Consider the following 26,989-nt stretch of genomic DNA (forward strand, 5'->3'; position numbering starts at 1 on the left):
AGGAAGGAAGGAAGGAAGGAAGGAAGGAAGGAAGGAAGGAAGGAAGGAAGGGGTGGTGACCGTGTTATAAGGGACAGAAGCAGGTGCACGTGGCCTGGGTCTGACCCCCAGCCTGAAGCTGGGTCTCTCATTCGGCCTGTCCCTCCCCCCGGCCCCCTCTCTCCACGTCTGTCATCCACCTGCGGCCACGTCCCAACCAGCTCTGCTGCTCCCACTGCCCAGGAGAGCCTGGCCTCCAGAGAAACAGCAGATTTGGGTTTGAATCCTGCCTCTGTCACTTACTGCGTGAGTGGCTTGGGGCGAGCTGCCTTAACTTTCCGGGTCACAGTTCCTTATTTATAAAATGGAGATGATGCCTCCCCTCACTGGGGATTAAATAAAGCACTCTGCAGAAAGGTGGCACATAATGTCCAATACCATAATGATATTTTCCTGCCCTAGGATACTTCTTTCCCTCTTTATTTCCCCTCCGTTACCTGGCTGCTCCCACCCACCACCACACTCCTTCAGCAACTTCTTCATTCCTCTTTCCTCTGTTCACTGGGACCCACAGGACACCCCACCCCCTCTGCCTTGATCCCTGACCTTGGCCTCTCTCCCCAGGGCTTGTCAGTGCCAGGCTGGTTCCCGTATTGGCAGGCTGGCCCCTCGGGAGCCCATCTCGTCTGATCCCCTCTGCCTGCTCTGTCTGCTCTCATCACATCAGCTGAGTGTTTCAGCCCATCATACCCATCCATCCCCTTCTTCCTCTATGGTGCTGCCCTACCCATCTCCTCTGGCTCAGAGGGGCTCAGCCTTGTTTGAAATGGCTACACGGAAGGCATTCCAGCAGAGCTAGAAAGCGTTTATAAGATGCCATTGATGTTTCTGCCTAGTTATGCCCTGAAGTCAAGGTCTGCTTCTAAGAAAGCCTCTCCTCTTGTACATCAATAATATTCCCAGTCTCTGCCTCATCCTTTCAACTCCTGCTCGTCATTTCCCAGCCTCTGGTTTGCCAGGGTAGTCAAGGTTCCCAGAGAAGGGAACTAAGTGTGGGGGATAAGGGTAAGAAAGATGGTCACAAAAGCAAAACTTACACACACACCCCCAGTAGGAGCCATGAAGTAGCAAGGACATAAGACAACAGCCCTTGGGGCTTGGACGCCCTTTTGTCAGCCTTCCCCTGGAAGACAGGGGCCACACAACAGGAACTGACTAGGGCTTTGGACAAACTATTGATCTAGATCAAGGGCACTGTGGGGTTGGTATATGTGTTGCAGGGGGGCGGGAATCCAGACTAATGGGAACAAGGACACATGGAACAAGCCTGGGGCTGAAGCCGAGCATCCTCCTCCCACCCCTGCACTTGTACCCAAGCCCCCTACCCGCCCGGTGAGGCTATAACTTGGGCTCTTTTCTGCCACAGTGGAGAGAAGCATCTGCCTGCCACATGACATTCAACAGACCTAATCCTCTTCAGAAGAAAAATCCCCCAGAAAGGAACCAGGCTGGACCCCTGTGAGGGAAGACCCTTAGAGAAGCCAGGCCAGGAGTTCTCAGTGTAAAAAGCCCCAGAAGAGAAGAGCCGTAAGGACTGCAGGCTGCTTCCTGGCAGAGGGGCTCCAGAAGACAACCAAGGGTGACTTTAAGGATGCCTGGAAGACATGGGGAGAAGGTGAGAAGGAACAAGATGATGGGAGGAAGCAGCCAAGCACTCTGGAAGTTTCTCATGGCTACTTCTCTGTAATACTTAAGGGCAGGAGGAGTCCAGGAGGGTGTCAGCTGAAAGGCTCTCAGCGATCTGCTGGGGGTGATCTGGAAGGTTAGGAGTTCTGTTAGAAAGGTAAAGCAGGATGTGCAAACCCCCTGTCCCCCACCCCCGGAAAGCCTCAGGGCATGGGAAGGAGGTTGAGAAGAGCAGGTGGCCGGGCTGGCTCTCAGCACTGTGGTTGTGACATCAGGGGAGAAGCTCTGTGTGGGAGCCCTTGGAAAGGATAGGTGTCCGGATGTGGAGCCCTGCCAGATATGCTTCCTGGTTCAGCCGAATGTGATCCAGCAAAGGCCAGGCGCTGGTAGGAGAGAAGCTAATACACGGACAGCACGAACGGCGCCGTCATGGGAGGTGAAGAGCAGGGGTCACTGTCCTTCCCCAAGGATATGGCTTGCCATCTAGCCATGCTTGGTGGCTGGAGGGGAGGAAGGCAGATGACCACCGAGGCTCTCCTGCCTGCTTCTGTGTGATATGTTTGATATTGGGTTGTTGAATTAGGAACCAACTAAATATCGAACATATTCTTACAGCAGTGGGCGATTTGGCATCAACTCTGGGGCTCTGGGGCTCTGGGGCTCCTTTACTGAAACCCTTCTCTCCAGGACCCCTTTGGAAAAGCAGTGGTGGCAACCTTCGTGGATTTCAGTCTTAAGCTGGAGAGCTAGCGTGGGAGCGGGAGAGCTGGAATTTGAGTATCATATCTCCCTGTATCTTTCCCTTATACTAGAAGGGATGTATCTCTGATCTTCTGTCCTTGTACTTTTTTCCCGCCTTATCAACACTCCCCCCACCCTTATTAACTACTGACTCCTGTCCCCGGGACCTCCTTGTTCACTTGTCCTGCAGTGAGGGTCTTTGGTTTCTCTGCTTTCCTTCAAGGGTCAACTGATGGTCTCTCTGCCCATCTACCTCTAGTGACTGGAAGCTCTCAAGGGTGGACTCCAGTTTTGCCCTCTGTCCTGGTGGGTGTCTCAGTTACCCCACTGCTGGGGCTTAGTACCACAGGAGCTATCTATCCTTGACGTAATGACTAATTAGAGCTCTCTGAATTCTTCTCTGATAGCGCTGGTCACCTTCAGCAGTGCCCACCTGTCCCTGGCATGTTCTCAGGTTGTATGGTGCTGGCGCACTGCGATCAACCACCACCTGCCAGTAACAGGCTCTGAGTGGAGGAATGTCATGGCCTGGAAGGAAGCCAGGGAGAACAGAGATGGTAACGAAGATGTGTGCGATGCATGTGTGGCAGTAGGTTGGGTGAGGATAAGGAGGGAGCAGAGAGCAAGAACAGTGGACAGTGGTGCAGAGCTTGGGTGGTGTGGGCATGAAAGTTCTACTTAAAGATCACTGTGGGCAAACAGAAGGTATGATCCTACCCAGATTACTCTGACCCTCCCCTGCTTCTCTCCCCGACCCCACTTAAAGTTCTGGGAGGGCCTTCCAGATACCAACCCTCTCCGCTTACTCCATCCCTGTGGCTCTAAACGGGGAGGAATGATGTCTCCCTGCCAATTAGAGACTCTTGAAATAGCACAGTAATTCGATCGGGGGATCTGGGGGAATTGTCAAGGATCATGAGTGACCTCCCTCTTCACTGTTGCTCAAGCTCCCTGAATACTGGGAATCAAAAGGTAAAACTCAACCAGTGGAATCTGACCAGCATCCAACACAGGCGGGGTGAGGGCAATGGGGAAAAACAAGGGTAACTAGGACGCTCTGGGTGAGAACCACCTATCTGGAGTTGCCAAAGTACCCTTCTCTATTTCAGTGTTCTCCCCCTCCCCTTGCCTTGCTCTTTTAAAACACCCACAGAGCTGCCCCGAGAGTGGAAAGTTTCAGGGTCAGGGAGAACCTCTACCCTCCCCCACTTTCCATTGTCTAAAATCAGCCTCAGCTGTTCCCTAATTTTTCTTTGCTGGTGATGTCAGTCCATCAGAGTGTCTCACCCTGTGCTCCCCCAGGGAGAACAATAATGAGATGGAAGGAGCTGGAAAGACCGTATTAGGAGCAAGAGGTGGAGCCATGAGCAGAGATATAGGCTTAAGTCTAGGGGACTCCTAGTCATTCAGGCAGCAGCCCCTCCTCTCCTGCCCTAGCCTCCACTTCTCCAGTGTTCACAGGTCGGCTCAGCAACAGCCACTGCTCATGATGGAGGCCATCAAGAAAAAGATGCAGATGCTGAAGTTGGACAAGGAGAATGCCCTGGACCGAGCAGAGCAAGCCGAAGCTGAGCAGAAGCAGGCAGAAGAGAGGAGCAAGCAGGTAGGTGCCGGCATCGGTTTCTCTTACCTGCTGGTGAGCAAGACTGTGAGATGGAGGAGAGTTCTCATGGCAAAGGCAGTGACCGCCAGTACCAGCTTGTTCGTTGGGTGGGAGGGACCCTCTTCTTTCTAGCCGCACTGGATAGACAGAGGACATCTAGGGTATTTGCCTCAGGCTGCCTGCATGACCTTGGGAAAACCAGTAGCCTCCTCTGAGCCATGGTGTATCTGCTGGATCTAAACGGGGGTGGGTCATGTTTTGGGAGGACCAGAGTTCTAGAGGAAAAGGTGGGAACTTGGCAGGTAGCATCTCTTTTCCCTTAAATTTTTTTTTAAGATTGTATTTTTAAGTAATCTCTACATCCAACGTGGGGCTCGAACTTACAACCCTGACATCAAGAGTCACATGCTCTACTGACTGAGCCAGCCTTAACTGGAGTTCCAGGCATCCACTCCCTAGGGTATTTCCCATCCCAGGGTCTTAGATGAAAATCCAGCATGGCTTGGTCATCTTAGGGTCAGAGATCCCAGGGTCACACATCACGGCCTAACTCCTGGGGCGGTTGGCTGGAAGTGGCTGGGGAGAAAGTATGTCTCTTCAGGAATGGTTAACATCGAGGCTGGGCTCAGAGGTCGGTCGGGCTCGGGAGCCCAGGGTCTGATTAACATCGAGGCTGGGCTCAGGTCGGTCAGGGCTTGGGAGCCCAGGGTCTGAGCCAGCACCATTGTGTGTATGTCTTGTGTGCCCCTTGGGGCTCTGGTAGCTGGAAGATGAGCTGGCAGCCATGCAGAAGAAGCTGAAAGGGACGGAGGATGAGCTGGACAAGTATTCTGAAGCTCTGAAGGATGCCCAGGAGAAACTGGAGCTGGCAGAGAAGAAGGCTGCTGACGTGAGTATTAGAGAGATGGAAGGGGTTTAACCCACACACGCAGAGCGCCATGTTCATATGACTAAATTCCAAACACACTCGGACACATACATACCGGTGGGTTCACAGGGCGTCGACACGCTCACATACATTTCTGCGTATCATCGCACACTGACACACTTGTAATGGCACACACATTTGTTCTTAAGCACATGGAGAAGTCTCGTGTTTGTCTCACCCTCAACGCAGGAATTTAATATGTTTCTCGGGACCCGAACAAAGGGAGAGGACTCCAGGTCCAGACTGCTATCACTTTTCCCACCTCCTCCCCCGTGCCACATTCTTAGCTTTTGTGTCCAAGACTTGGCACGTAGATATGTGTATTAATAGGGAAACTCTCATCTCTCCACTGCCCTGCAGAGCCAGCTCAGATTTCACAATGGGACAAAAGAGGTCACATTGACCCTGGCCCTTTATGGGTTTATTTATCAGGGCCAATGTGGGCGTCTGCCCTTATGCCACGGAGATGCCAGAGCAAGCATTGCTCATAGGGCAGCAGAGAGGATCTCTGATAGACTATAATAGAAGCAAGAAGGAATCCTATGGGGGAAAAGTGTCACCACCAGACCTTACTCTGTGGCATTGATTCAATTGCTCAGCTTCTCTAGGGTTAGGGTTGAATTATCCCATTTGAACAGGAAATAAAATTCTTTTTTCCACTTCATGTTTGTCCTGTCACCACCTACTTTCCTTTATCTTCAAACTTGAAACTTAGCACAATGATTAAATGAGAGGCTACAAAGGAAAGATGTTGGGAAGAAAAGTGACATAACAGCAACAAAAGAATGTCCTGGTATCGATGGAAATATAGTCAGTTCTTAGCACTAATAGGAAAATAGGAGCACGTCTTTTTTAAAATTATTTTAAGTAGGCTCCACACCCAACGTGAGGCTTGAATTCATGACCCTGAGATTAAGAGTTTTATGCTCCACCAACTGAGCCAGCTGGGTGCCCCCAAGGAGCATGTATTTTTTAAAATCACGTTTGGTTTTGGAAAATAGCTGGAGAGACAAAGTGGGCCATTCACAAGTGTTTCCAGATCCTCGCATTTGGCCTCTTTGCTATTAGGTCTCTCATCTCTTTGGCTTTTTGCCACGTTCAGTGGCCAGGGAACATGGTGAGAGTTGTTGAACGTATCATACCAGAGGTCAGAGATAAAGCACATCACATACATTATACATATTCATAGTTTCCAAAAGTTTAGGTCCCTGCAAACTATTAGTTCTCCCTTCTTGGAAAACTGCAGTGAACACACGTTGCCTCCAGAGCTTTGGGCAAACGCTCGATGGCCTGCTGGAATCGGCTGGCCAGGTTCCAGGTGTACATGGACAGATCTCTCTGGCTCCAGTAGACGGGTATAGGGGCAGGAGTTTTCTCAAGTTTTCTTGGGGCAAGAGTTTTCTCTCTGGGAGAGTATGCAGGCTAAAACAGCTAGTATGTGGGCTGGAGGAGGTGTGTCCAGGACCAATGAAAACAACAAAGTCTAACCTTAGATCTTGGGAGAGAGTAACACAGAGGCTCTAGATAATACCTCAATTTTATTTTTTTTAAGATTTTATTTATTTATTTGACAGAGAGAGACACAGTGAGAGAGGGAACACAAGCAGGGGGAGTGGGAGAGGGAGAAGCAGGCTCCCCGCTGAGCAGGGAGCCCGATGTGCGGCTCGATCCCAGGACCCCGGGATCATGACTCGAGCCGAAGGCAGACGCTTAACAGCTGAGCCACCCAGGCGCCCCAATACCTCAGTTTTATTCGGAAGATAAGGGAATTTCCTGAGGATGAATTCTATCTGTCCTAAGCTGTTGCACACATACTTAAAACACACTGTCATTCCCCACCTAGACAGGGTGGACTCGGTATATTCACTTGAAAGAAGTTTCTCCTGTTTCTGTAGGAACCCACCAAAACCCATTTCAATATATAATATGTGGGTAGAAAAACTCATTTAATTTCTCTCCCCCTGTTAGCTTTCCTTACAAGTCAGTTAAGTGCCCTCAGAGGTGTGCTAGAGAACAAGAAATGGGAGGGGAGGGCTGTGAGCAGGAGGCAAAAATCCCATAGGCAGGGTTAAGATGGAAGCAGGAAGAAAGCTTTCTTTCCTCAAAGCTGGGGTTAGCAAACTTCCACTTGTAAGGTAAATCCTGTCACAGCCTAGTTTTGTACAGTTTTATTGGAACAACACCATATGCATTCACTTACATATCATCTCTTGTCTTTCTCCCTACACCGGAGCGGTCACCATACGCTGTGGTCTGCAAAGCCAGAAAAACGTACTGTCTGGCCTTTTACAGAAAATGTTTTTTCTTTAATGATTTCTGCCTCAAAGGATCAAAGAAGGAAAGTGAAGTGTTTATAGGAATTGGGAAAAGTGCTGAATAAGGAGGAGACAACAAAGTTTAAAGTCGAGAGCAAGGGTCAGAGTCATCAGCAACATGATATATGCATTTTGGGGGGAAGGGCACTCTGTCCAATACAATGTCCAAGAAGTTCACAGCTCAGCTTCCACCTTTGAGATGAACAAACAGAGCATATTACTTTGATGCAAAGGGAAGAGAAGAGGAGAGGGAGTTGGTAAGTGCATGTTTACACAGGGAATTCTGGTTATCTGAGAAGCTTTTCTGGAAAGCACAGGATTTGCTGGATTGCTTGAACAAAGAAAAGGCAAGAGTATGGCAAGGTCAGTCCAAACTTTGGTTTTTCCTCCCTGAATTTGTCTGAGGTCCTTTTTTAAAAGAATTGCAACAAAATATCTGTGTAACATTCGCCATTTTAACCATTTTTAAGTGTACAGTTCAGGGGCAGTAAGAACATGCACAGTGTTGTACAATGATGTCTAAGGTCCTCTCAATCCGAGGTGAAGTCAGAAGCTAATTAGGGTAAAACAAGGCAAAAGAGGAGTGCAATGGTTAGAACACAGTCATACCAGACGTGGAAGGGCTGGGAGATGAGAGTCAGGGATGGACATATGCACCTGCTGATATATTGTTGTATTGTTGGTCACCAGGAAAACAATAGCACTGGGCCCCTTGCTGCCCATCCATCATGCCTTTAAAGGGTATCAGGAGTCAATCCACCTGTTTCCCTGGATTAAGAGAAGATTATCTGTTCACATCTACCAGCCTCAGGAATGCAGGGGTGCTCTCAGCAGCCTTGGGTTTGTCTAGGATAAGGTCTCATGCAGATTCACTAGGACAAAGGGAGGTAAACAGTGCCCCCTGCTGATCTGCACCCAGATGACAATGTCTCATTTCTACTTCCATCCTCTGATCAAATTTCTCCAAAAAGAGATGGAAAAATTCTTAAGCCATCAGGGTAGAGTTTACCGAGGTTCAGAACTCTGTCCTTCCTTCCAAATTCCTGGGGGGGAGGGGAGAAGCCAGTGTACAGGTTACTCTACCAAGCAAATTATTTACTGTCTGAATTGTTTCCTCTAAATAGGCTTATTGCTCAGTATTTTTTATTTTTACTTTTTATTTATTTTTAAAAAATATTTTATTTATTTATTTGACAGAGAGAGAGAGAGAGAAAGCATAAGCAGGGGGAGCAGGAGAGGGAGAAGCAAGCTCCCGGAAACCCGATGCAGGGCTGGATCCCAGGAAGCTGGGATCATGATCTGAGCGGAAGGCAGACACTTAACCAACTGAGCCACCCCGGTGCCCCTATTTTTTTTTTTTTAAGATTTTATTTATTTATTTGAGAGAGAAAGAATGAGAGACAGAGAGCATGAGAGGGAGGAGGATCAGAGGGAGAAGCAGACTCCCTGCTGAGCAGGGAGCCTGGTGCGGGACTCGATCCTGGGACTCCAGGATCATGACCTGAGCTGAAGGCAGGCGCTTAACCAACTGAGCCACCCAGGCACCCCTGGCGCCCCTATTTTTATTATTTATTTATTTATTTATTTAGTGAGTAAGAAGTTTTTTTTTTTTTAATATTTATTTATTTATTTGACAGAAAGAGACACAGCGAGAGAAGGAACACAAGCAGGGGGAGTGGGAGAGGGAGAAGCAGGCCTCCCACAGAGCAGGGAGCCCGATGCGGGGCTCGATCCCAGGACTCTGGGATCATGACCTGAGCCGAAGGCAGATGCTTAACGACTGAGCCACCCAGGTGCCCCGAGTAAGAAGTTTATTAAGTGAAGATACAGAAAAAGCTCTCAAGAGTGAGAGAGGTCTGTTGGGACAGGGTTGCCAATGAGGGCCTTTAGGGTTGGTCTTTTATAGAAAGGGGGAGCAGGCTTGACCTTTGAGGGAGCTGAGCCTCTCGGGGCCCGGGAAGTGGTTTTTCTCTACCAGGAAACGTAAATCCTTTCAACATCTCTATTGATAACACGTTCAATGGCTTAGTTCCTTTTTAGGGGCTGGTTATTCTTTGTTGGTCACAGGTGATTATCAAAAAGTCCCCCACCCCGCATGCCTAGGGCGGGGCGGTCCGATTTGTCCCCTTAGCTCTGGTTTCCCCGCACCTCCACACTTGCTCAGTATTTTTAAAAGGAGATGGGGAGACAGAGCCTCTGGAGGGAGTGTCCTCAGAAGCGGGTATTGCAGGCAGCACCTGTCTTACCTACCAGCCCTTTCAGGTGTCAGGAGTCCTAATTCTAAGTCCTGCTCCACACCGTAATTCTGAGGGGAAAGGAGGCGACATTTGTCATGATGGCTTACTGGGAAAGCAGGGGGAGTGCAAACAAACAGGAGAGAAGGTGGTACGACGTTCAAGTCTCTTCGCTGCTGTGCTTCCAAACATCCTGCACGGCAGTGCTCGCAGAGGCAGCTTCCAGCTCATAAACAGCTCAAAGCAGAAGTGGCAGTGAAACTGGGGGAAGTTCCCACAGAACAGAGGCTCTCGTGGGGCTGTTGCACGAAGGGTCTGATGACAGTGATCCGTAACAGAGGGTTCCTTCCTGAGAACGTGGGGCATAAGATACCTTTCTCACCTGCAAAGAGAAACGGCCGTGATGATTAATTACCAAGACCCGAACGACCTAAGGCTCGGAAGGGCTGGCAGGTTGGTAAACCGCTGGTACGTACCGACTCTCGAAAGCGCCAGGGAAAAGACCGGCCCTGTAACGGAAACGGAACACTTAGTTCATAACTGATGCCAAACCGAAAGAGCAGTGCGCCCGCCTGGCCTTTCCTCCCACCCCCGTAATCCCCCTCACTGACGTTCAGGCGGTGGGAGAGACCCTACCCGGGCCGACCTGGAAGGGAGGCTGCGGAGCCGGGCACTTTGGAGGATGGGGCCCAGAAAGCCTCGGCCTGTCCCGGCACCTGGCTTCGGAGCCTGTGTGCGGTGGGTGGCGGCAGAGGCGCGTCGGGTGCTCGGTGCGGGAGGACACAGGTGCCCCGACCGGTGGGTGGCGGCGGGTCGGCGGGCGGAGGGGAGGGCAGCCCGCGGGGCCTGAGGAACCGGACGGCGACGCGCCTCCCGGTTGCCATGGTAGCCCGTCTCCGACGCAGCCCCGCCCCCCTTTGCTGGTCAGGGGCAGGCCCCGCCCCGCGCTCGCGCGGCGGGCTGTCCTCCTGTGGCCCGGCGGGGCAGGGCGCGGCGCTGACGTCACATCCGGGCGGGTGGGCGAGTTCCGGTATTTCAGGGCGGAGCAGGCGGAAGTGGGGGTGAGAAGCGGCTGCAGCGCCGAGCGGAGGAGGCAGGAAGCCAAGCGCGAGCAGGGGCTGGGTGGGCACCATGGCCGGGATCACCACCATCGAGGCGGTGAAGCGCAAGATCCAGGTTCTGCAGCAGCAAGCCGATGACGCAGAGGAGAGGGCCGAGCGCCTGCAGCGGGAAGTGGAAGGGGAAAGGCGGGCCCGGGAGCAGGTACGGAGAGGGCGAGGCGCGTGAGGGAGAGCGGGCGCTGCAGCGGCTGGAACCCCGCCTGGGGGCCCTCGCTTCGCTGCGGAGCAGGGTTCTCCGGCGCCGGCGGACTCGGAGATGAGGCTGGAGCCCGGAGGATGGGTGGGGCTCAGCCGCAGTTGGACCTGAGGCGGACGAGGGGGGCACTGGGTGCTCGGGGGAGCAGGCTTGACCTTTGAGGGAGCTGAGCCCGTCGGGGCCCGGGAAGTGGTTTTTCTCTTCTTCTCTGTCCCAGCTCATTCATTCAGTCCGTCCGAGCCAGGCGCGGCCGGGGGAGGGGCTCAGCGGCCTCTCCCTCCCCCACTCCTCCGGGAAGGGCGGGGAGGGGTGCGGAATTTGCTCTCGTTAGAGGTTTCCGGCCCAAAGGGTGAGAGTAGGTGGGTGCTTCTCTGGTCTAGGAGGGGCAGGGCCAAACTTACTGTGCGAGGGTGGGGGTTGGGGGTGGGAGCCGCCGGAAAGCCCCCGGCCTGGCCTGCTGGCAGCTTTTCCGCTCCCTCCTGCTCAGGAAATGAGGCAGCAATCGGCGGAGAGGAAGCGCGGTGCCCTCCCCGGAGGAGGCTGAGGCCACAGCACCGCCTCCCGTCCTCCGGCCTGGGCTCTTTCCTCTTACGGGGGCAACTGCTAACCCCGCTCTCTCAGTCGACGTGAAGGAGCAGAGGAGTCGGTGCCTCACTCGCCACGTTAGTGCAAATGTACGAGCCCACAAAACTTGGCCGGCCCTTCCCGTGATGACCTGAAAGGCAGGGACTTCTGCCAGACTCAGGCCTTTACTGCCGAAGTGTAATCAGTGCAAGCTGAACCGGTTAAGAACACTTCTTCAGGCACAGCTGATAAGCCCGTTTGTGTGGCCGAGAATCGGACGGAGGGCCAGTTTCTGTCAAGGTTTCTGGTTGACCCCGGCAGTGTGGTTGATGCAGACAAAATAATGAGTTCCAAGGGGCCTCTAGTGATGTGACTCTGTTGCTGTCCCGATTTTTTTTTTAAAAAAGATCAGTAAGTATTTGTTCAACAGAAAGTTGGAACATAGAATGTTGGTGGAATGAATGGTGATTCTTGAAACTGCTTTCTGTTTAGAAGTGGTTCTCTAGTTTTAGTGAGCCGTAAGCTTTTCCAGGGTGTAGGGTGCGGTCTAGCGGGTGGGGATGACCTCCTGACTTCAGGCTTTGGTTTTGGAGGATCTTGAGGCTGGAAAGAAAAGTAACTGTTGCTCAGATTTGAAGACCCAATGAAGAACTTTTGTGGTTTATTGGTTGGTATTCCTTGTTCTTTTTCTTTTTCTTTTCTTTTTTTTTTTTTTACTGTTCCCCTGGGGAGTGGCTGAGAATTATTGTTTCAGCAGTTGCCCACCAAGTTAATACATAAAAATTGTTAGAGTACTCTTTTCTTTTTATAACTGGGCATGGAAATGCTGGGAGTTTGTCTTCCTCGGTCACCTTTTTCTCAGGGTTTTTTTCCCCTATTATGCTGGTGACTTCTAATTATCAATTCAAGTGAGATGGACTGGCTGGGTGACTCTTTATGCCTAGGGACACTTTTTCATCTCTTTGTTCTTGAGACTAGATCCCCTTAAAGAGGAAGGCAGGATGGCTTTTAAAGAAGTAGCCATGTGTTGAGCTGCAGTCTTGGGCTCAACATTCAAGTATGGGCAGCCTAGGAATACTTCTAGAGTGGATGATGCCCCATCTCCCCCCTCCCTTCCGCCCCCCAGGGTTTGCAGGAAAATTTGTCTCCTTTCCCCCTCACTCTTCCTAGGTGACTCTGGGGTGATAGGCAGCAGAGTGAGCAGCTTCAGATGTTTCTTAAGCTGTTCCTTTCTCAGAGCCTGAAAATTTGCATACTGAGTTGAAGTCTAGTGAGGAAGTTCAGATGGGGAAGTAGGGTGATAGTTAAATCTTGATGAAACCAGTGTCTTTCTACTCCCCAGCTTGAGGGAGCTTCATCGTTTGACTTTCTGCTCTGGCGAACATTGAACTCCTGAGGAGGAGACACCCCTGGGGAGGGAGGGGTGCTCGGGCTACCTGTTAACCTCTTAGGGTTTTCTGGAATGGGTTTTGCAGGCTCCTCCCTCCTCTGCAGCTAGAAACTCAGCACTCCCTGATGGTATCTCATGCGGTTAGTGGGATTGTCACTTAATTATTTTTCTGGTTGCTTTGTGTGAACATTCACTCTTTGTTGGGAAGGTGGAAGAATCCAAAGCTGAGTCTGGAGTTATTCTGGGATCCATCTTTTCTGCTTTCAGCGGGGAGATTGACCTTTTCCATTGTAGCGCCTTGTCAAGTATACTTTCGATTTTGAATCTCCTTTGCAGTTCTTGCTGAACTTAAACAGGGGGCATAAACATAATATTCAAATGCAGTCTTTTTCCTTACCTGTTTTTTGGTGGTAGTAGCAATACACATAACATAACTTACTATTTTAGCCATTTTTAAGTATATAGTTCATCTTATCTGTTATTAATACCTCTCTCCTAACTTCTCCTGGTATTCCCTCTCTTTTTTTTTTCCTGGTCTAAAAAATAGAGGCGTATGATTGAAGAAGTGAGTGGGCTTTTCTGGCTTTATACGCAATTCCTCGTCTCTGGAGGAGTTTGAATGCCTGATTATTGTGTGGCTCTCCTGTTTGTGGGGTCTGGTGGACTACATAACAGCCTCTATCACCTTTCTTTGGTTTAGATTTCCTTTCCTGCTGATTACCTTTCTCCTTCATATTAGAGCACACACTCACAGGGGAAAGGCAAATAGCCCTTGGCTCTGAGTGCCTCAGCTTAGACTCCACCTTTGCTCTGGGGCAATAGCTCTACTCCCTTCCCTCCAACTTGCCTCCTAGATATATTTGTGAACCTGAGCAGCCGTTTATTCACAGGCTCACTTTTAACTTTTCCGTTACTGGTTTCCTTTGAATTTCATCTATGGCTTTTTTCTAAAAAGAGAAACCCCGGAGTGGCAGTGGCAGAATGCCGGATTTAGGTTAATCCCCTTCTGTCCTTGGCCCTGATCTGCCTCCAAGCACCAGGGAGTGCCCTGTCAGTTCGTTGCCTGGAGGTGTGTAGCGTGCCTGGGGACTCTCTTCCGTAAGGAGGTTGGTAGCATTTAAGCCAAACTCATTTCCTAGCTAAAGCTGTGATCAGCCATCTTCTAATGTGAACAATCGCTGCTGTGTCCCTCCTCCTCCCTTGGGATCTTTGCTTCCTGGTCAATGGAGAATCCTACCTAGAGGAAATACCTCAGAGTGTATCCTTTAGGCGGGGCAGAGGTGGATGGGCTGAAAGTTCAAAAACATATCTGGACATGCCAACCCTAGGGTAATGGGAATAGCATAAAGTTTAATTTTCCCATTCTGGTTTGCAGAAGTTAGTCCCACCCAGTGTCTTTCAGGACTTGATTGATCTGGAAGAGACAGGTGCCGTACATAGGTTCTGGCTTGAAGGAAAAGTCTTCCCTTATTCCCTTAGACATAGTAATAGATCTTGATTCTGCAAACTTCTGTTTCATTGTAAAGAGAACTGATCCTCTGTGGGAGGAGAAAAAAGAGAACAGTGCCTGTGTCATCGTCATTCCCCGTCCCCCACCCCCACCCCCACCCCATCCCTGAAGCTTTTGCTGAGACACCCATGGCCGGTTCTGCTTTTGATCCAGGCTTGTTCAGTGTGCGCATGCCCTTGTGAGGGCACCAAGATGTGTTCTCTCCTCCCTTTTCAGCCTTGCTAAGAATTCTGTTGTAAATGATGATTTGTGGGAGAAACTGCTCTAGCCAGCCTGTTGTCATGGAAACTGAACACCCCGCCCCCGTAGCCTGTTATCTTCTACTCCATTTGGGTAACTACTGGTGAGCTGGATGGGGACTCAGATTTTATGAGCTTCTTCCAAATCTGGTTCCTTTTTTTCTTTTTGGCTGTTGTAGGCATTTGAATGGGGGAGATGGGGTAAATCATTGCCCTGGCACTGTTTTATAGCTCTTGCCTGATAGCTTGACTTGTTCTTGTAATCTTGACCTGTTGGCCTTTTTGAGCTTGTGAGGTGCAATGTGTCTTGTCCTAGGGGACATGGGACATCTGTTTTCCTGGAAGAGACAGGATCAGAGAATACTTGTTTTTGTGGTATTTTGAATAATATAGTTAGAGACCCCAAATGGTTTCTTAGTAATTTCAGCTTATGTGGACTCCTTGCTATTTTTCTCCTGGGGGTTGGTGGTTATATAGTCCCAACCTACACAGTACTTTGAACATCTTGTGTTTGTATTTGGAAATTTTTGTGCCAAATAACCTGATTTTTTGTTGTTGTTTGTTTTGGTTTTTTTGGAGAGTGAGAGCATGAGGGGGAGGAGTAGAGGGAGAGAATCCCAAGCAGGCTCCACGCCTCGAGAGCACGACCTGAGCCGAAATCGAGTTGGATGCTTAACTGACTGAGCCCCCCAGATGCCCCCCAAATAACCTGATTTTTAACGGGAGTCTTTGGGCTATATCCCTCCCTATAGGGGCTGTGGCCCAGATTATTTCTGTAGCTCCTCCTACCCGACTGCCAGAAGGAAATCAGGGTAATAGAATTCAGGCAGAATCTGGACTGTAGAGAGAGATCATGTTAACCAAGCACTTGGATAAGCATCTGAACTGGGTAGCATGCAGAGCAGATTAAATTGTCTTGTACCTTGTGGTGGCAGTCAGTGTACTTGCCACCAGGAAAGGTGTACTGAGGGGAAAGGTAGTCCTGAGAGGGAGGCTTTTCTGCCAGTAGAATTCGTGCATATGCAGGCTGCCTCCTTTCTTTGTTCCTCACTCCATCGCGGAGGAGGAGGCATGGGATGGTTTGCATTCTAGCCTGTGCTTCACTGTGGGCTGGAGGCTGGGAGAGGACTGTCACAAGCAGTGAGGAGGGCGAAGCTGAAGGGATGACTACAGCAGGAGCAAGGAGCGCAGGTCAGAAATTTGCAGGCGTGGGGGTGGGCATGGAGGAGACATTTTCTTCTGCCCCCAATTTTTTTTGTAGGTCATCAAGGCAGGTAATTTTAGCTAGAAGAGGTCCTTGCTGTCACCTTTGAAAGGGTGGGGATGGGGAGTGAGTTGCAGGGTTGGGAGGGTAGGTATTCCAATGTTGCATCCTCTTGCTTTCGGGTCTGTACTGTTACTCTGAAAAATCTTCTCTTTGCTAGTGATCCTCCTGGTATATTAGGATAAGGTCATTGGAGGGTTAACAACTTGGGTTAAGCAGCAAATTAATCGATAATCCAAAATTCCCTCTTTGAGAAACTTTGCTTACTTATTTTTTCACTTTATGAGACACTTAGAAGAAAGTTGCTAAAGAGTAGAACTCCCTTCTAAGCCAGAGCTCAGGCAGAAGGGAACCTTCACTGGCCACCTCTTCTGATACTAGTCTGTTCAGGAGTTTGACGTGAGTCCAGAAAAGAGGTGGTACTAACTGGCACTGGGCTGGGCAAGGAACTGAGTTTTAAAACATGCTTCCTGTGGAGCACCTGGAAGTCCGCTGATGGGAAAGGGAGGAAATGGGTGTCTATGTTATCGTGTCCACATCTGCTCTAAGACAGGTGTTGCCATGTTGGACCCTGGCTCCTTCTTGGCACTCAGCCCTGATCTTAGTCAGCTCTGCCTCTCCTTTCCATTCTTTTGTTCAAACACAGGCCGAGGCCGAGGTGGCCTCCTTGAACCGTAGGATCCAGCTGGTTGAAGAGGAGCTGGACCGCGCCCAGGAGCGCCTGGCCACTGCCCTGCAAAAGCTGGAGGAAGCGGAGAAAGCTGCAGATGAGAGCGAGAGGTGTGTAGATGAGCCTGATGGAGTGCGGTTTTCAGGAGCCCATGGCACTCTGAGGAGGGTTTCCTTACAGTCCTACTCCCCACCCCCCAAGTTTTTATTTAAATTTCACTTAGTTAACATATTAAAATAGTAATTTATCTTTTTGTTTCTGTTCTGCATATTCTTTTCACTTGAAGACAGAGTAAGGGTTACCTGGGTGCTGTGACCTTTTGTAATTGGTGTTACCCTATAAACTGATCTAATGACTCTTAAATAGGGTCACCAGGATGGCCTCCACTGAGTGAATCATAGACTTAATTTGTGAGGTTAGTCCCCCTAAAGCAGTGGTTCTCAGAGTGAGCTGCCAGCCCAACAGCACATGGGAACTTGGTGGAAATTCAGTTTCTCAGCCCTTACGCCTGATCTAGGAGTCAGGAACTCTGGAGGTGGAGCCCAGCAGTGAGTGTGGAATAAGCACTGTCAGCCTCTGCTACACCATTAGACTCATGGGAGTGAGGGGTGGGGATCATTGGGGAGTTAAAAATACCAGAATGCCTGGAATTCCACCCCAGTTCAGTGAGAGTCCATTGCGAGAGGGCCTTGTGTGTTGATGTTCTTGAAGTTGGTCTGATAATGTGTGTCCACGGTTGAGAACCACAGTCCTTGAACCAAATCAAAACTCATCTTTGGTGAAAATAGCCAATTGGCTTCTTGCCACCATGAGTTAAACTAGAACAAAGGTGTGTGGCGACATGCATGAGATCAGAGAGGAAGGCTTTCAGAATCGAAAATGCTCTATCAGAATATGTTGGCAGAGTGCTGCTATGAAAATGAGAAATGTGGCGGTCTATACACTGGTACAGAGTAGTGTCCCAAATTCTAGAAAGTAAAGAAAACATGTTGCAGAACAGGGTAGTGTATGATTCTTTTGGGGTGTGGGGAAGTGGGGGGTGAGGTTTGTTTGGGTTTTATCTATATAAAACCCTTCTGCAAGGGTTATGAAGAGTTTTTCTTTGTTGAGCAGGAGTAGAGGTGGGGAGGCTTACTTTGTGCCCTTAAGCTGTATACTTAAATATTAATATTAATAAATATTAATTTTTTTATTAAAAAAGATGATTTTTATTTATTTGTTTTTTTAAAGATTTTATTTATTTATTTGTCAGAGAGAGCACAAGCAGGGGGAGCGGCAGAGGGAGAAGCAGGCTCCTTGCTGAGCAGGGAGCCCGATGCGGGGCTCGATCCCAGGACCCTGGGATCATGACCTGAGCTGAAGGCAGATGCTTAACGACTGAGCCACCCAGGCGCCCAAAGTTTATTTTATTTGAAGAAGTATTAAAACAAATAAGCTAAGGTGGGGGGTGGTGTGGGAGTTCTTTTTAGATGGTAGGCAGAGTGGGAAGGGCTTCAGAAGGTGCCATTCAGAGCGCCTCGGGGGGAGCTGTGACAGACTCCCCGGGACGTCGGGGCCACGTTTGTCCTTCTCGTCTTTGGCAGAGGTATGAAGGTTATTGAGAACCGAGCCTTAAAAGATGAAGAAAAGATGGAACTCCAGGAAATCCAACTCAAAGAGGCCAAGCACATTGCGGAAGAGGCAGATCGGAAGTATGAAGAGGTGCGGTGCCTTGTGTTGTCGTCCTCGGTGTCACTGGGTTTCTGAAAAAGAATCATGGTAGAGGGAAGTGGCTTCCTGTTTGCTTCCCTGAGCTGTACGGGGTCTTCTCCTGTAGGTGGCTCGGAAGTTGGTGATTATTGAGGGGGACTTGGAACGCACAGAGGAGCGAGCTGAGCTGGCAGAGTCGTGAGTATCTTGCTCCCCAAATCTTGCCATATACCATTCTGTCCCTTTTCCTTTGGCTTGCGCATTAATGTGAATAAACTAGCATTCCTTCAACCTTGTTAAACAGGGCCTAGAGAGTGGGCTTTTTTTAGGGCTTGAGAATGGCTATGGGCTTTTCTAACTCTTTTGACTAGTGACAGGTGACAGATGAGGCTTCCCTTGTTTCTCGTAGGGAGGGTTTGCAAACTGAGGGCAAATAAAGACTAATTAATACATGGTGGACGGTTAACTTGCAGGCCCTACAGGGTCCTCCCACCTGGAGTCTGTTTCTCCTTGAGGCACTGAAGTGGCTGTGCTGACTTGAGATCTCTTTTTTACCAGATTGCCAGTCTGGGGAACTGGAGGGCAAGGGCAGATAGGAAGTGCTCCCCTGTTGGCACCTTCTGGGCCTTGGGTAACAAAGGCAGTGCTGATGCGCATATATTTGTGCTTCCTCTGTATTCCCCTCTCCCAGACATGACATCATGACCATGTGGTGTTTTCCCATTTTTTGGAAAAAAAAAATTTTCCCCCCGTTTTGCTGCTTGTTTCCTTGCTGTGTCCTTTTTGACCTTTCTCCCTCCCCACAACCTGGCTTGTGCGATCCCTGTGACTGTCACTAACAGCCGTTGCCGGGAGATGGATGAGCAGATCAGACTGATGGACCAGAACCTGAAGTGTCTGAGTGCTGCTGAAGAAAAGGTACTAACCGTTAACCCACAAAGAGGTTACGTGTGTGGTGTGGTTTCGTTCTGTTTTGTTTTTGTTTTTGTTTTTGTTTTGCAGCTGCCTCCCCTCCACTGGTTGATTTGTTGAGTGCTTTCTCATCTCTTCATGGAATGCTCCATTCTTTCCCACTTCCTTGGCATCTTTCATCTCTTTCCTAGTTGCTTCACCACCTCTCCACAGGGTCTCTCCCTCCCGTGGGTGATTTGGGGGACTGTTTGCTTGGGCGTCTATTCCCACCTCCACCCCAGCCAGCAGTTATGACTTGTTCCTGCTAGTGATCTCTCTCAAGTGTTCTATTAATATCCAAACATTCTAAGTCCTAGCCCAGAAGGGCCCAGCTTCTGACATGTTCTATGGTAGAGGGAGGAGGGTTGACACTTGCTCAGATGACCCGGGAACTTCTCTTTTCCCCAGTATGCCTTCCAGCTCTCTCTACATATAGGTTCAATTCACGTCTGTGTGTCTCTCTCTCCCTTTTTTTTTATTCTCTCCTTCCTCCCCTTTCCTCTCCTGCGGTATTTAAAACATTCACAGTAAGTGTTCTGAGCTGGAGGAGGAGCTGAAGAATGTCACCAACAACCTCAAGTCTCTTGAGGCTCAGGCGGAGAAGGTAGGGGCTGGTTGTGATAGTGACAGGCTTGGGGCCTGGGCCCAGCCCTGCCCTTGATGAAAGACTAGAGAAACCCATTCCTTACATAACCTAGTGAGATGTGTCCTTGTCATCCAGATTCTGGGTTTAATGCTAATTCCTGTGCACTTTGATTTCTTTAGTCAAAAAATCACTTCATGGTCTCAGGTGTTTGGGGTCATGTTCTCCTCAGGCTGATAATGCTGTGTGAAATAGCAGTAATCATTGGTCCCAGGAGGTTTTAATAGGGGCAGCAAATAGTAGATATGAGACCTAGTAAGCAGTCAAGACAGATGACTTTTCTTTACCATCACGTGGGACTATTTCAGCCATGTAGCCTTGGGGTATTGCTACACCTACTCATTAAACAGGAGGAAGGAAAAACACCTCCTTGGGTTGATCTGAATGAGGTAAAAGCGTAGGTCCAGTTTAAAAATAAAGGTCTGGAGGATTCTAATCTGAGGGTATCAAGACTAAGGACATTGATTTGTGGATTTTAAGGATCTATTGTCTAGAAATGGGCCTTGCTTTTTTTCTCATGGGCCATTCAGCACATTAAATCAAGAGGATATTCACTGTAAGAGTGAATGTGGTGGCAGGGGGTAGGGTCTGTGTGAGGAATTTCCACTCTGAAACTTCTATTCTACTTCTCTTACAGTACTCTCAAAAGGAAGACAAATATGAGGAAGAGATAAAGATTCTCACGGATAAACTCAAGGAGGTGAGCTGAAGGGGTTCTAAGGAAGGGAGGAGGTGAGCTGAAGGGGGGTTCTAGGGAAGGAATCAAAACATTCAGAGGTGTATGACGCACTCTTTAGACTTAGACAAGCTGGCTTTGGTTCTGAAAGGTCTACATATTGAAGATGAAAGAGATAGAGAATCCTTCTTTTTATTGTCTCGTTCATCTCTGATTCTGTCTGGTGTCGCATTTCCCCCAGGCAGAAACCCGTGCTGAGTTTGCTGAGAGATCGGTAGCCAAGCTGGAGAAGACAATTGATGATTTGGAAGGTATGGAACCTGGGAGAGGAATTAAAGAGATACAGAGGAAGACCTTGCCCATTGACTGTTAACCTCCTTCCCTGTCCACCAAAGGGAGTTGGTAGTGACCTGGCCCATGCCTGTGCCCTGTCCTGTGCCACAGCTAGGTGAAATGGGTCAAAACCGAGAATTGGATTTTTACACATGCAACCTTTTCTTTTAATAAGACTTTACCTAATTCTGGAATTTGCATCCTTTCCTTGGAGGAGACTGGTAATGACGGCATTTACCTCCCAATTTAGTAGCCTTAAGTCTTGGTCTCTGGGTTGAAATGGTAGCCATACTTTCAGGAGGCAGTAAGAGCATGTGTTACCCCACGGCTACATTTGGCAATCCTGTTTATCACTGAAACTGGGGGATCTCTTAAGAGATGCAGCTGTGGAATATCCATGTCTCAGAGCTGACCAATCCCAGGGGCTTTCTCTTTTTAATATTTTATTTATTTATTTGCTGGGGGGTGGGGGAGGATAAGCAAAGAGGAGGGGCAGAGGGAGATGGAGAAGCAGGCTACCTGTTGAGCAGGGAGCCCGACTTGGGACTCGATCCCAGGACCCTGAGATCATGACCTGAGCCGAAGGCAGACGCTTAACTGACTGAGCCCCCCAGGTGCCTCTAAATACTTCTTGTCTCCATATTTTGGCAACTATGTCTGCTCTAACGAGCGAAAATGTACTTTGAGAACTCTGAGATCTGCTTCTTTGGTATGCTCTGGGTAGCAGGATATTCTTACTTCGGGGGGGTTTGGGGAGGCAGCCTATAGGGCAAAGGGGCCAAGAATACTAGTCTTGCTTGGTAGATAGAGAAGAAGTGTCTGAGTATTAACGTGTGCTTTCTCCTTTTTCTATTTTTATTGTGTTATCCCTGCTAGGAACTGGGTTAACTGGATGGGAGTGGTATCCTCTTGAGTGCCTTTGGTAACGAGTTTCTAGTCATGACTGTGCCCAGATTCTCTCTCTCTTTTTTTTTTTTTAAGATTTTATTTATTTACTTGACAGAGAGAGACACAGCGAGAGAGGGAGAGGGAACACAAGCAGGGGGAGTGGGAGAGGGAGAAGCAGGCTTCCGGCTGAGCAGGGAGCTCGACGTGGGGCTCGATCCCAGGACCTCGGGATCATGACCTGAGCTGAAGGCAGACCTTAACGACTGAGCCACCCAGGCGCCCCTGTGCCCAGATTCTCAACCCTGACTACAGTTGATTAGAGGTGTCAAGAAGTCCAGTGGTCCTGGGTGGACCGTGGATCTGAAAATGGCATGTTGTGGCCACCAGGACAGATGTTCTCCTAACCTGGGGTATTAGACCCACAGTCACACTTTTCCTAATTTCTAATGATTCCCTCTTTTCATCTGCTTCCGATACCTTTCACTCTGTCCCCTGGTTCCTCCCTGTGTTCCTGTGCCTATCCAGATGAGCTCTATGCCCAGAAACTGAAGTACAAGGCCATTAGCGAGGAGCTGGACCACGCCCTCAATGACATGACCTCTATGTAACTATCTGACAGCAGAGCGGGGCTGGGACCTTGGCTTGTGGGTGGTTGGGGTCATAGGCTGTGCGTAGTGTGCTTTGGTTTTATCCTTTGGAAACTAGAATCTTTATGCTGTCTTTAAAATACTGGTGCTGATTACTTACTGGCAAAAGCTGGGGTGGCATTTCATATTGAATCTGCGGTGGCACCCTGATCCACATGTGTTTTTTTAATACTTTTTGTTCATAGACCCTTTATAACACCATGATTTTTCTATTTCTCAAATTTAGTCTTCTCAGAGAGGATGCTGCTAAAGGTAGAATCATGTCATCATTATAACTAAGGACATAGGGCCCAGAGAGCCAGTGACTTGGGCCCTAACATTGCATAACAAAATTCAGACCTCCTGGGTGTATTTAATTTGTGTCCTGGTATTAAAGTTCAGAGGAAACACCCATGACTGGAAATACCAAATTCACCAAAGAATTAAGCTGAATCCCAGAGCAAGCCAGGCGGTAAAAAGCACCAAAAAGAGTTGTTGGGGACTTCATCCGTTTGCTGTGGACCCTTGATCCTTGACGCTAATCTGCCTCTTTGTATCTTTCCCACTAACCCTGAGAAGAAGCCAAATGACTCAGACTGCAGTGTCTGGCTGTCTTTTCTCATTCCTACTGCCTTCTCTTCCCTTTTCTCCCAAATTGCTGTGTAGATTGATGCTAGTCCTTACCTAGAGTCTCCTTACTTTTTCATACAGATAACTATCACCGTTTCTGCTCTGTTCTGGATCTGCCCCCTTTCCTCGGGGAACCCAACGCCCCACTCTCGCTCTGGATTCCATTTGGGTCGGCCTGGCTGGTCTCCAAGGCATTAGGATGTAGTGGGGGGCACAAAGCAACTTATGTATTCTTCCGCTCCTCCCCCCCCCCCCCCCAAATTAAAATGCTAAGCTGCCGGAAGCCTCGTGCCCCTCTGCATTTGTGTCATTGACAAAGTTGCTGCTGCCCTAAAGAGGAGCCTTGGGGGTGTGGTGTGGAGAACAGCTGTCGGTGACCCCCTCCCCTCACTTACATCATCAAAGCCACTTTTGTGTGTGTCTATTTGTTCTTGACATTTAAGCTCAACTGATGGGAGTCTGTCAGAGTGGTGGACTAGCAGAGGTTCTTTAGGGTAGGACTCTTATACGCTGGCTTCGGGAGTCCGTGAGTCGTTTACTTTCAGGCTCCTGAGTCTGCCCTCCTGGAAGGCTCCCCTCCTCCTCAGTCTCTTCTCTGATAGCGTCCAAGTGCCTCCCGATACATATTCTCTGCCCTTTCTCCAGTGGTTCAAATGTGCATCTTCAGAGCACCTGATGGACTCAAATGTATTACCACCAGACTTAACTAATTAGACCATCCGAAGTCACAGAAAGACAAACAATTTTCAACAGATTTTTATTTTCTTGTCCAAACCCTTCTCACATGTTTGAGGCTCACTGCCATTTGCCTGTTGGTGTCTGCTAATGGAATATAAGGCAGGTGATAAACGATTATTACTGGAAAAACTAGAACAACCAATCATGCATGTTTCAAATAACGTGCACAAGGTGGTAATAGTTTATTACATACATAAAAATGGTAAATTTCTGCTAGTAAAATTGTTCCTGGTTTATATTGTGGGATTACATAACAACATTTTACAAACTCCTATTCCAATTCCCACAGCTGGGATGGTTCCAGTGTGAATAGCGTGGCTCTCACTTGCACTTACCTAAGCACCTGAGTGGTGCTCAGCACACTTAGTACTCCAGTTTCTCAGCAGATGATATATTTCAGACTTGTTTTTCTTTTAAACAGAGCCAGGTAGAAAGGTTTTCCCTAATCTAAAACTTGAGGTCTTGTTGAATTCAGGTTTCTTTTTGTTTACACCATTTCCACCTGCTACACAGCCTTTCATTTAAGGTACAGATTGATTTATTCAGCAGACACTTATCTTTAGAAGGCACAAAGTTATTAAGGTGGGGACAGAAATAATCAAAGATGGAGGCACCATCCCTATTTTTAGGTTACCCAGAATCTAGTAGGCGAGCATATATATAAAGCTAAAGATGATCTGTGATCAGTGCCACAGATAATAAACTTGTGGAAGTTCAGAAGGGGAAAGAGGTTGATTCCAGTGGGAATGATTAGGAAAGACTCACAGAAGGAGGCACATAATAGGTATTTAATAAACATATTAAAACTTGCCTCTTCATTTTTATTGGGTTCTAAAAGATTGGTTTCCTGACAAACAGATTTTGGTTGAAGGATAGTGGGTATTGAGCATTTCGGTTAAAGAGAAGCAAAAAAGTAGAAGCATAGTTAGAGAAGGGAAGGATATAATAGCTGTAAAGGTAGATTTAGACAGAGTAGGGGCAGATGTGTGCTGAAATTAGGTGTGGAGTTTTATTTTGTAGGATGGGGATGCCACTGGAGATTTTGAACAAGGATATATTCTGGTATGAGTAGCAAAAAAGGAGTTGATTTGGTGGCTAAGTTAATATATTGCAAGGGGAGCAGATTATCAAAGTGATCCATTTAGATGACGATTCCCAAATTTTAATCATTTGTGTACTACTTGATGGCTTTTGTCATCTTCACATGCTCCTATCGTTTTCTTCACATTTACTCTTGTTTTCAAATTTGTCTTGCTATACATAATTCTAATTTAAAATAAGTTTGATGCATGCTAGTGATTTTTCCTAATGCACATTAAAACAATATAGCAAGTAAGTTTTTTAAAGTTCACAAGCGTATACTGTCAGAGATCTCTCTACGTGGCACTAGCAGTGAATATGCCACACTTTGAGGAAAACTGGGTTAGGTTATTGCAGTTTTCCCAGAGATAATCATCTGTAGAGAGACGGCACTGAAGACACACTATGGAGTGTGTGAGGAGGAAAGTCAGGAGTGGCTGGTTTGGAGTTTAGGAAAATGGTAGCTTTAAAGGTGTAGGGAGGTCACGTAGTCCTGGTCTGAAGAGGCAGGAGAGGGTAGAAGAGAAGAGGAGTCTGAAATACTGGCAGGTATCCAGGTGAAAACAAAATTGTGGGGATTGAGGGGATAGGCTGATTGATGTAAGAAAAATTTGGAACTCCATATGGGTGGCAGGCCATTTAGGCCATGAAAGTACATTTAGAACCCGAAAGACAGTTGCAGATGTAAAAGGAATGAAGCAAAAAGGAAAATCTGTGCAGAGGAGGAATCCAAATGGAACTGGTTGGAGGGATGGAAAGAGAATGAGTACCTTTGCTAATTTAAAAAGTTGACGGCTGGATGATTTCCAGAGGTTCTCAACTTCAATAAGTTGAGAAGAAAGATAGCTCAGGATGGGACATTGCATTGTCATTGATACTTTATTAATTCGAGGGTGTGTTTTGAGCATTAAGATCAAGGAGAGAAGCCATATATTTCAAGGAGCCAGAAGAGTGAACTAGTGGAAGGAAAATCAAGGCAAGACAAAGAGCCTAGAGCTGTGCTGTCCAGCAGAACTTCTGTGACGCCACCAGCCACATACAGAGCCCGTGGAGCGCTCAGAACGTGGTGTATGTGACTGAGGAGCTAAGATTCTGCTGATTGTAGTGCCTCTGACTTTAACAGCCACATGTGGTTAGTGACTGCTTGCTGTGTTGGATAGTACAGTTGTAGATGTTTTAGTATCTGGGCAGAAAGAGTTGACTGGTACAGAGAAGGGCTTCTTAGAAGCGAAAGAAGTATGTGAGGATGGAGAGAAATTGGGGAAAAGGGAGGCACTATACTTCTGGTAGGCCTTGTCTTTCCCCACGGGAATGACTGCTGTGAGCAAGGACGGAGACCAACAAGCAGGGTAGCGGAGTGAAATTTTAAATGCTGTGTCATGCTAAATTCATTCTTCCACTTCTTGCAGAAGCCACCCTATGTTACTTGAGCCTGGACTAGCTATGGGAACGGGGTCAAGCATCATTGGTAGTCCCAGAGCAAAGTATTTTGATCTCTTTTCCCTCTTAATTTCTTTTTTTTATAATATTTTATTTATTTATTTGAGAGAGAAAGAGAGAGAGCACGAGAGGGGGAGGGTCAGAGGGAGAAACAGACTCCCCGCTGAGCAGGGAGCCCGATGCGGGACTCGATCCCGGGACTCCAGGACCATGACCTGAGCTGAAGCAGTAGCTTAACCAGTTGAGCCACCCAGGTGCCCTCCCACTTAATTTCTGAGAATGAACCACAGGCTGATGTGTTAAGAGTCCTTTCTAGCCTTCCTTGTTACTATTGTTGGGATGAGGCACAACATGGGACTGGATCCCAAGTCACCTGCTGCGCAGAACTGCCCTGTAGTGTTGGGTAGCCTTATCTTAGCCCCACCCAGTCTCTTCCTTTCTCATGCTATTGGTTGGATACCCCCCAGCCTTAATATTAGGGGGAAGTTAAAAAAAAAAAAAAGGCAAAATCTGTTCCTTCTCATCTCTGGAATTGTGACGCTTTAGAGTGTGCACAGTTCCCTTTACTCTTAAGCCTTTCCACTCCCTTTTCCTGTTAGGGAATGAAATTGACCTGATTCAGACCAGTGAAGCCTAAGGATGTCTAGCATCCATGGGATCATTCCCTAATTAATTGGACATGCCCAAAAGGAACATCAGACCAAATGGATTCTCTGGCTTGCCTTTTTTTGTTTTATTTTGCTGTTACCAGGAAACCAAGAACTTTAACTAGTGAGCTGGTATCTGATCCTGAATTTTTAGTTACTAGAGATAGCAAGGTTAGAAACCTTACGTATGAAGTTCAAGGTGAGAGAA

General features: G+C 48.3%; 1 protein-coding gene across 13 annotated transcripts in view; it reads left to right on the forward strand.

Annotated features, from left to right (window-relative positions):
- The first annotated feature begins 3,892 nt into the window (after positions 1-3,892).
- The window catches only part of TPM3 (tropomyosin 3), a 28,126-nt gene continuing 5,029 nt past the window's right edge, over positions 3,893-26,989 (forward strand). For 2 of the 13 annotated variants that reach the window (XM_032398622.1, XM_032398624.1), the window contains exons 1-8: positions 3,893-4,009; positions 4,773-4,898; positions 16,417-16,550; positions 18,024-18,141; positions 18,257-18,327; positions 19,609-19,684; positions 20,361-20,423; positions 20,641-20,710. In XM_032398622.1, the coding sequence (XP_032254513.1) occupies positions 3,893-4,009; positions 4,773-4,898; positions 16,417-16,550; positions 18,024-18,141; positions 18,257-18,327; positions 19,609-19,684; positions 20,361-20,423; positions 20,641-20,710 (775 nt within the window). Of the gene's footprint in view, positions 4,010-4,772; positions 4,899-10,519; positions 10,750-15,553; positions 15,698-16,416; positions 16,551-18,023; positions 18,142-18,256; positions 18,328-18,971; positions 19,048-19,608; positions 19,685-20,360; positions 20,424-20,640; positions 20,711-22,145; positions 26,206-26,989 lie in introns of those variants that run through there. The other 11 variants (XM_032398628.1, XM_032398630.1, XM_032398627.1 and 8 more) reach the window with 9 other exon arrangements.

Source organism: Phoca vitulina, unplaced genomic scaffold (genome assembly GCF_004348235.1).
Source record: "Phoca vitulina isolate PV1807 unplaced genomic scaffold, GSC_HSeal_1.0 scaffold118, whole genome shotgun sequence".
Taxonomy (NCBI): Eukaryota; Metazoa; Chordata; class Mammalia; order Carnivora; family Phocidae; genus Phoca; species Phoca vitulina.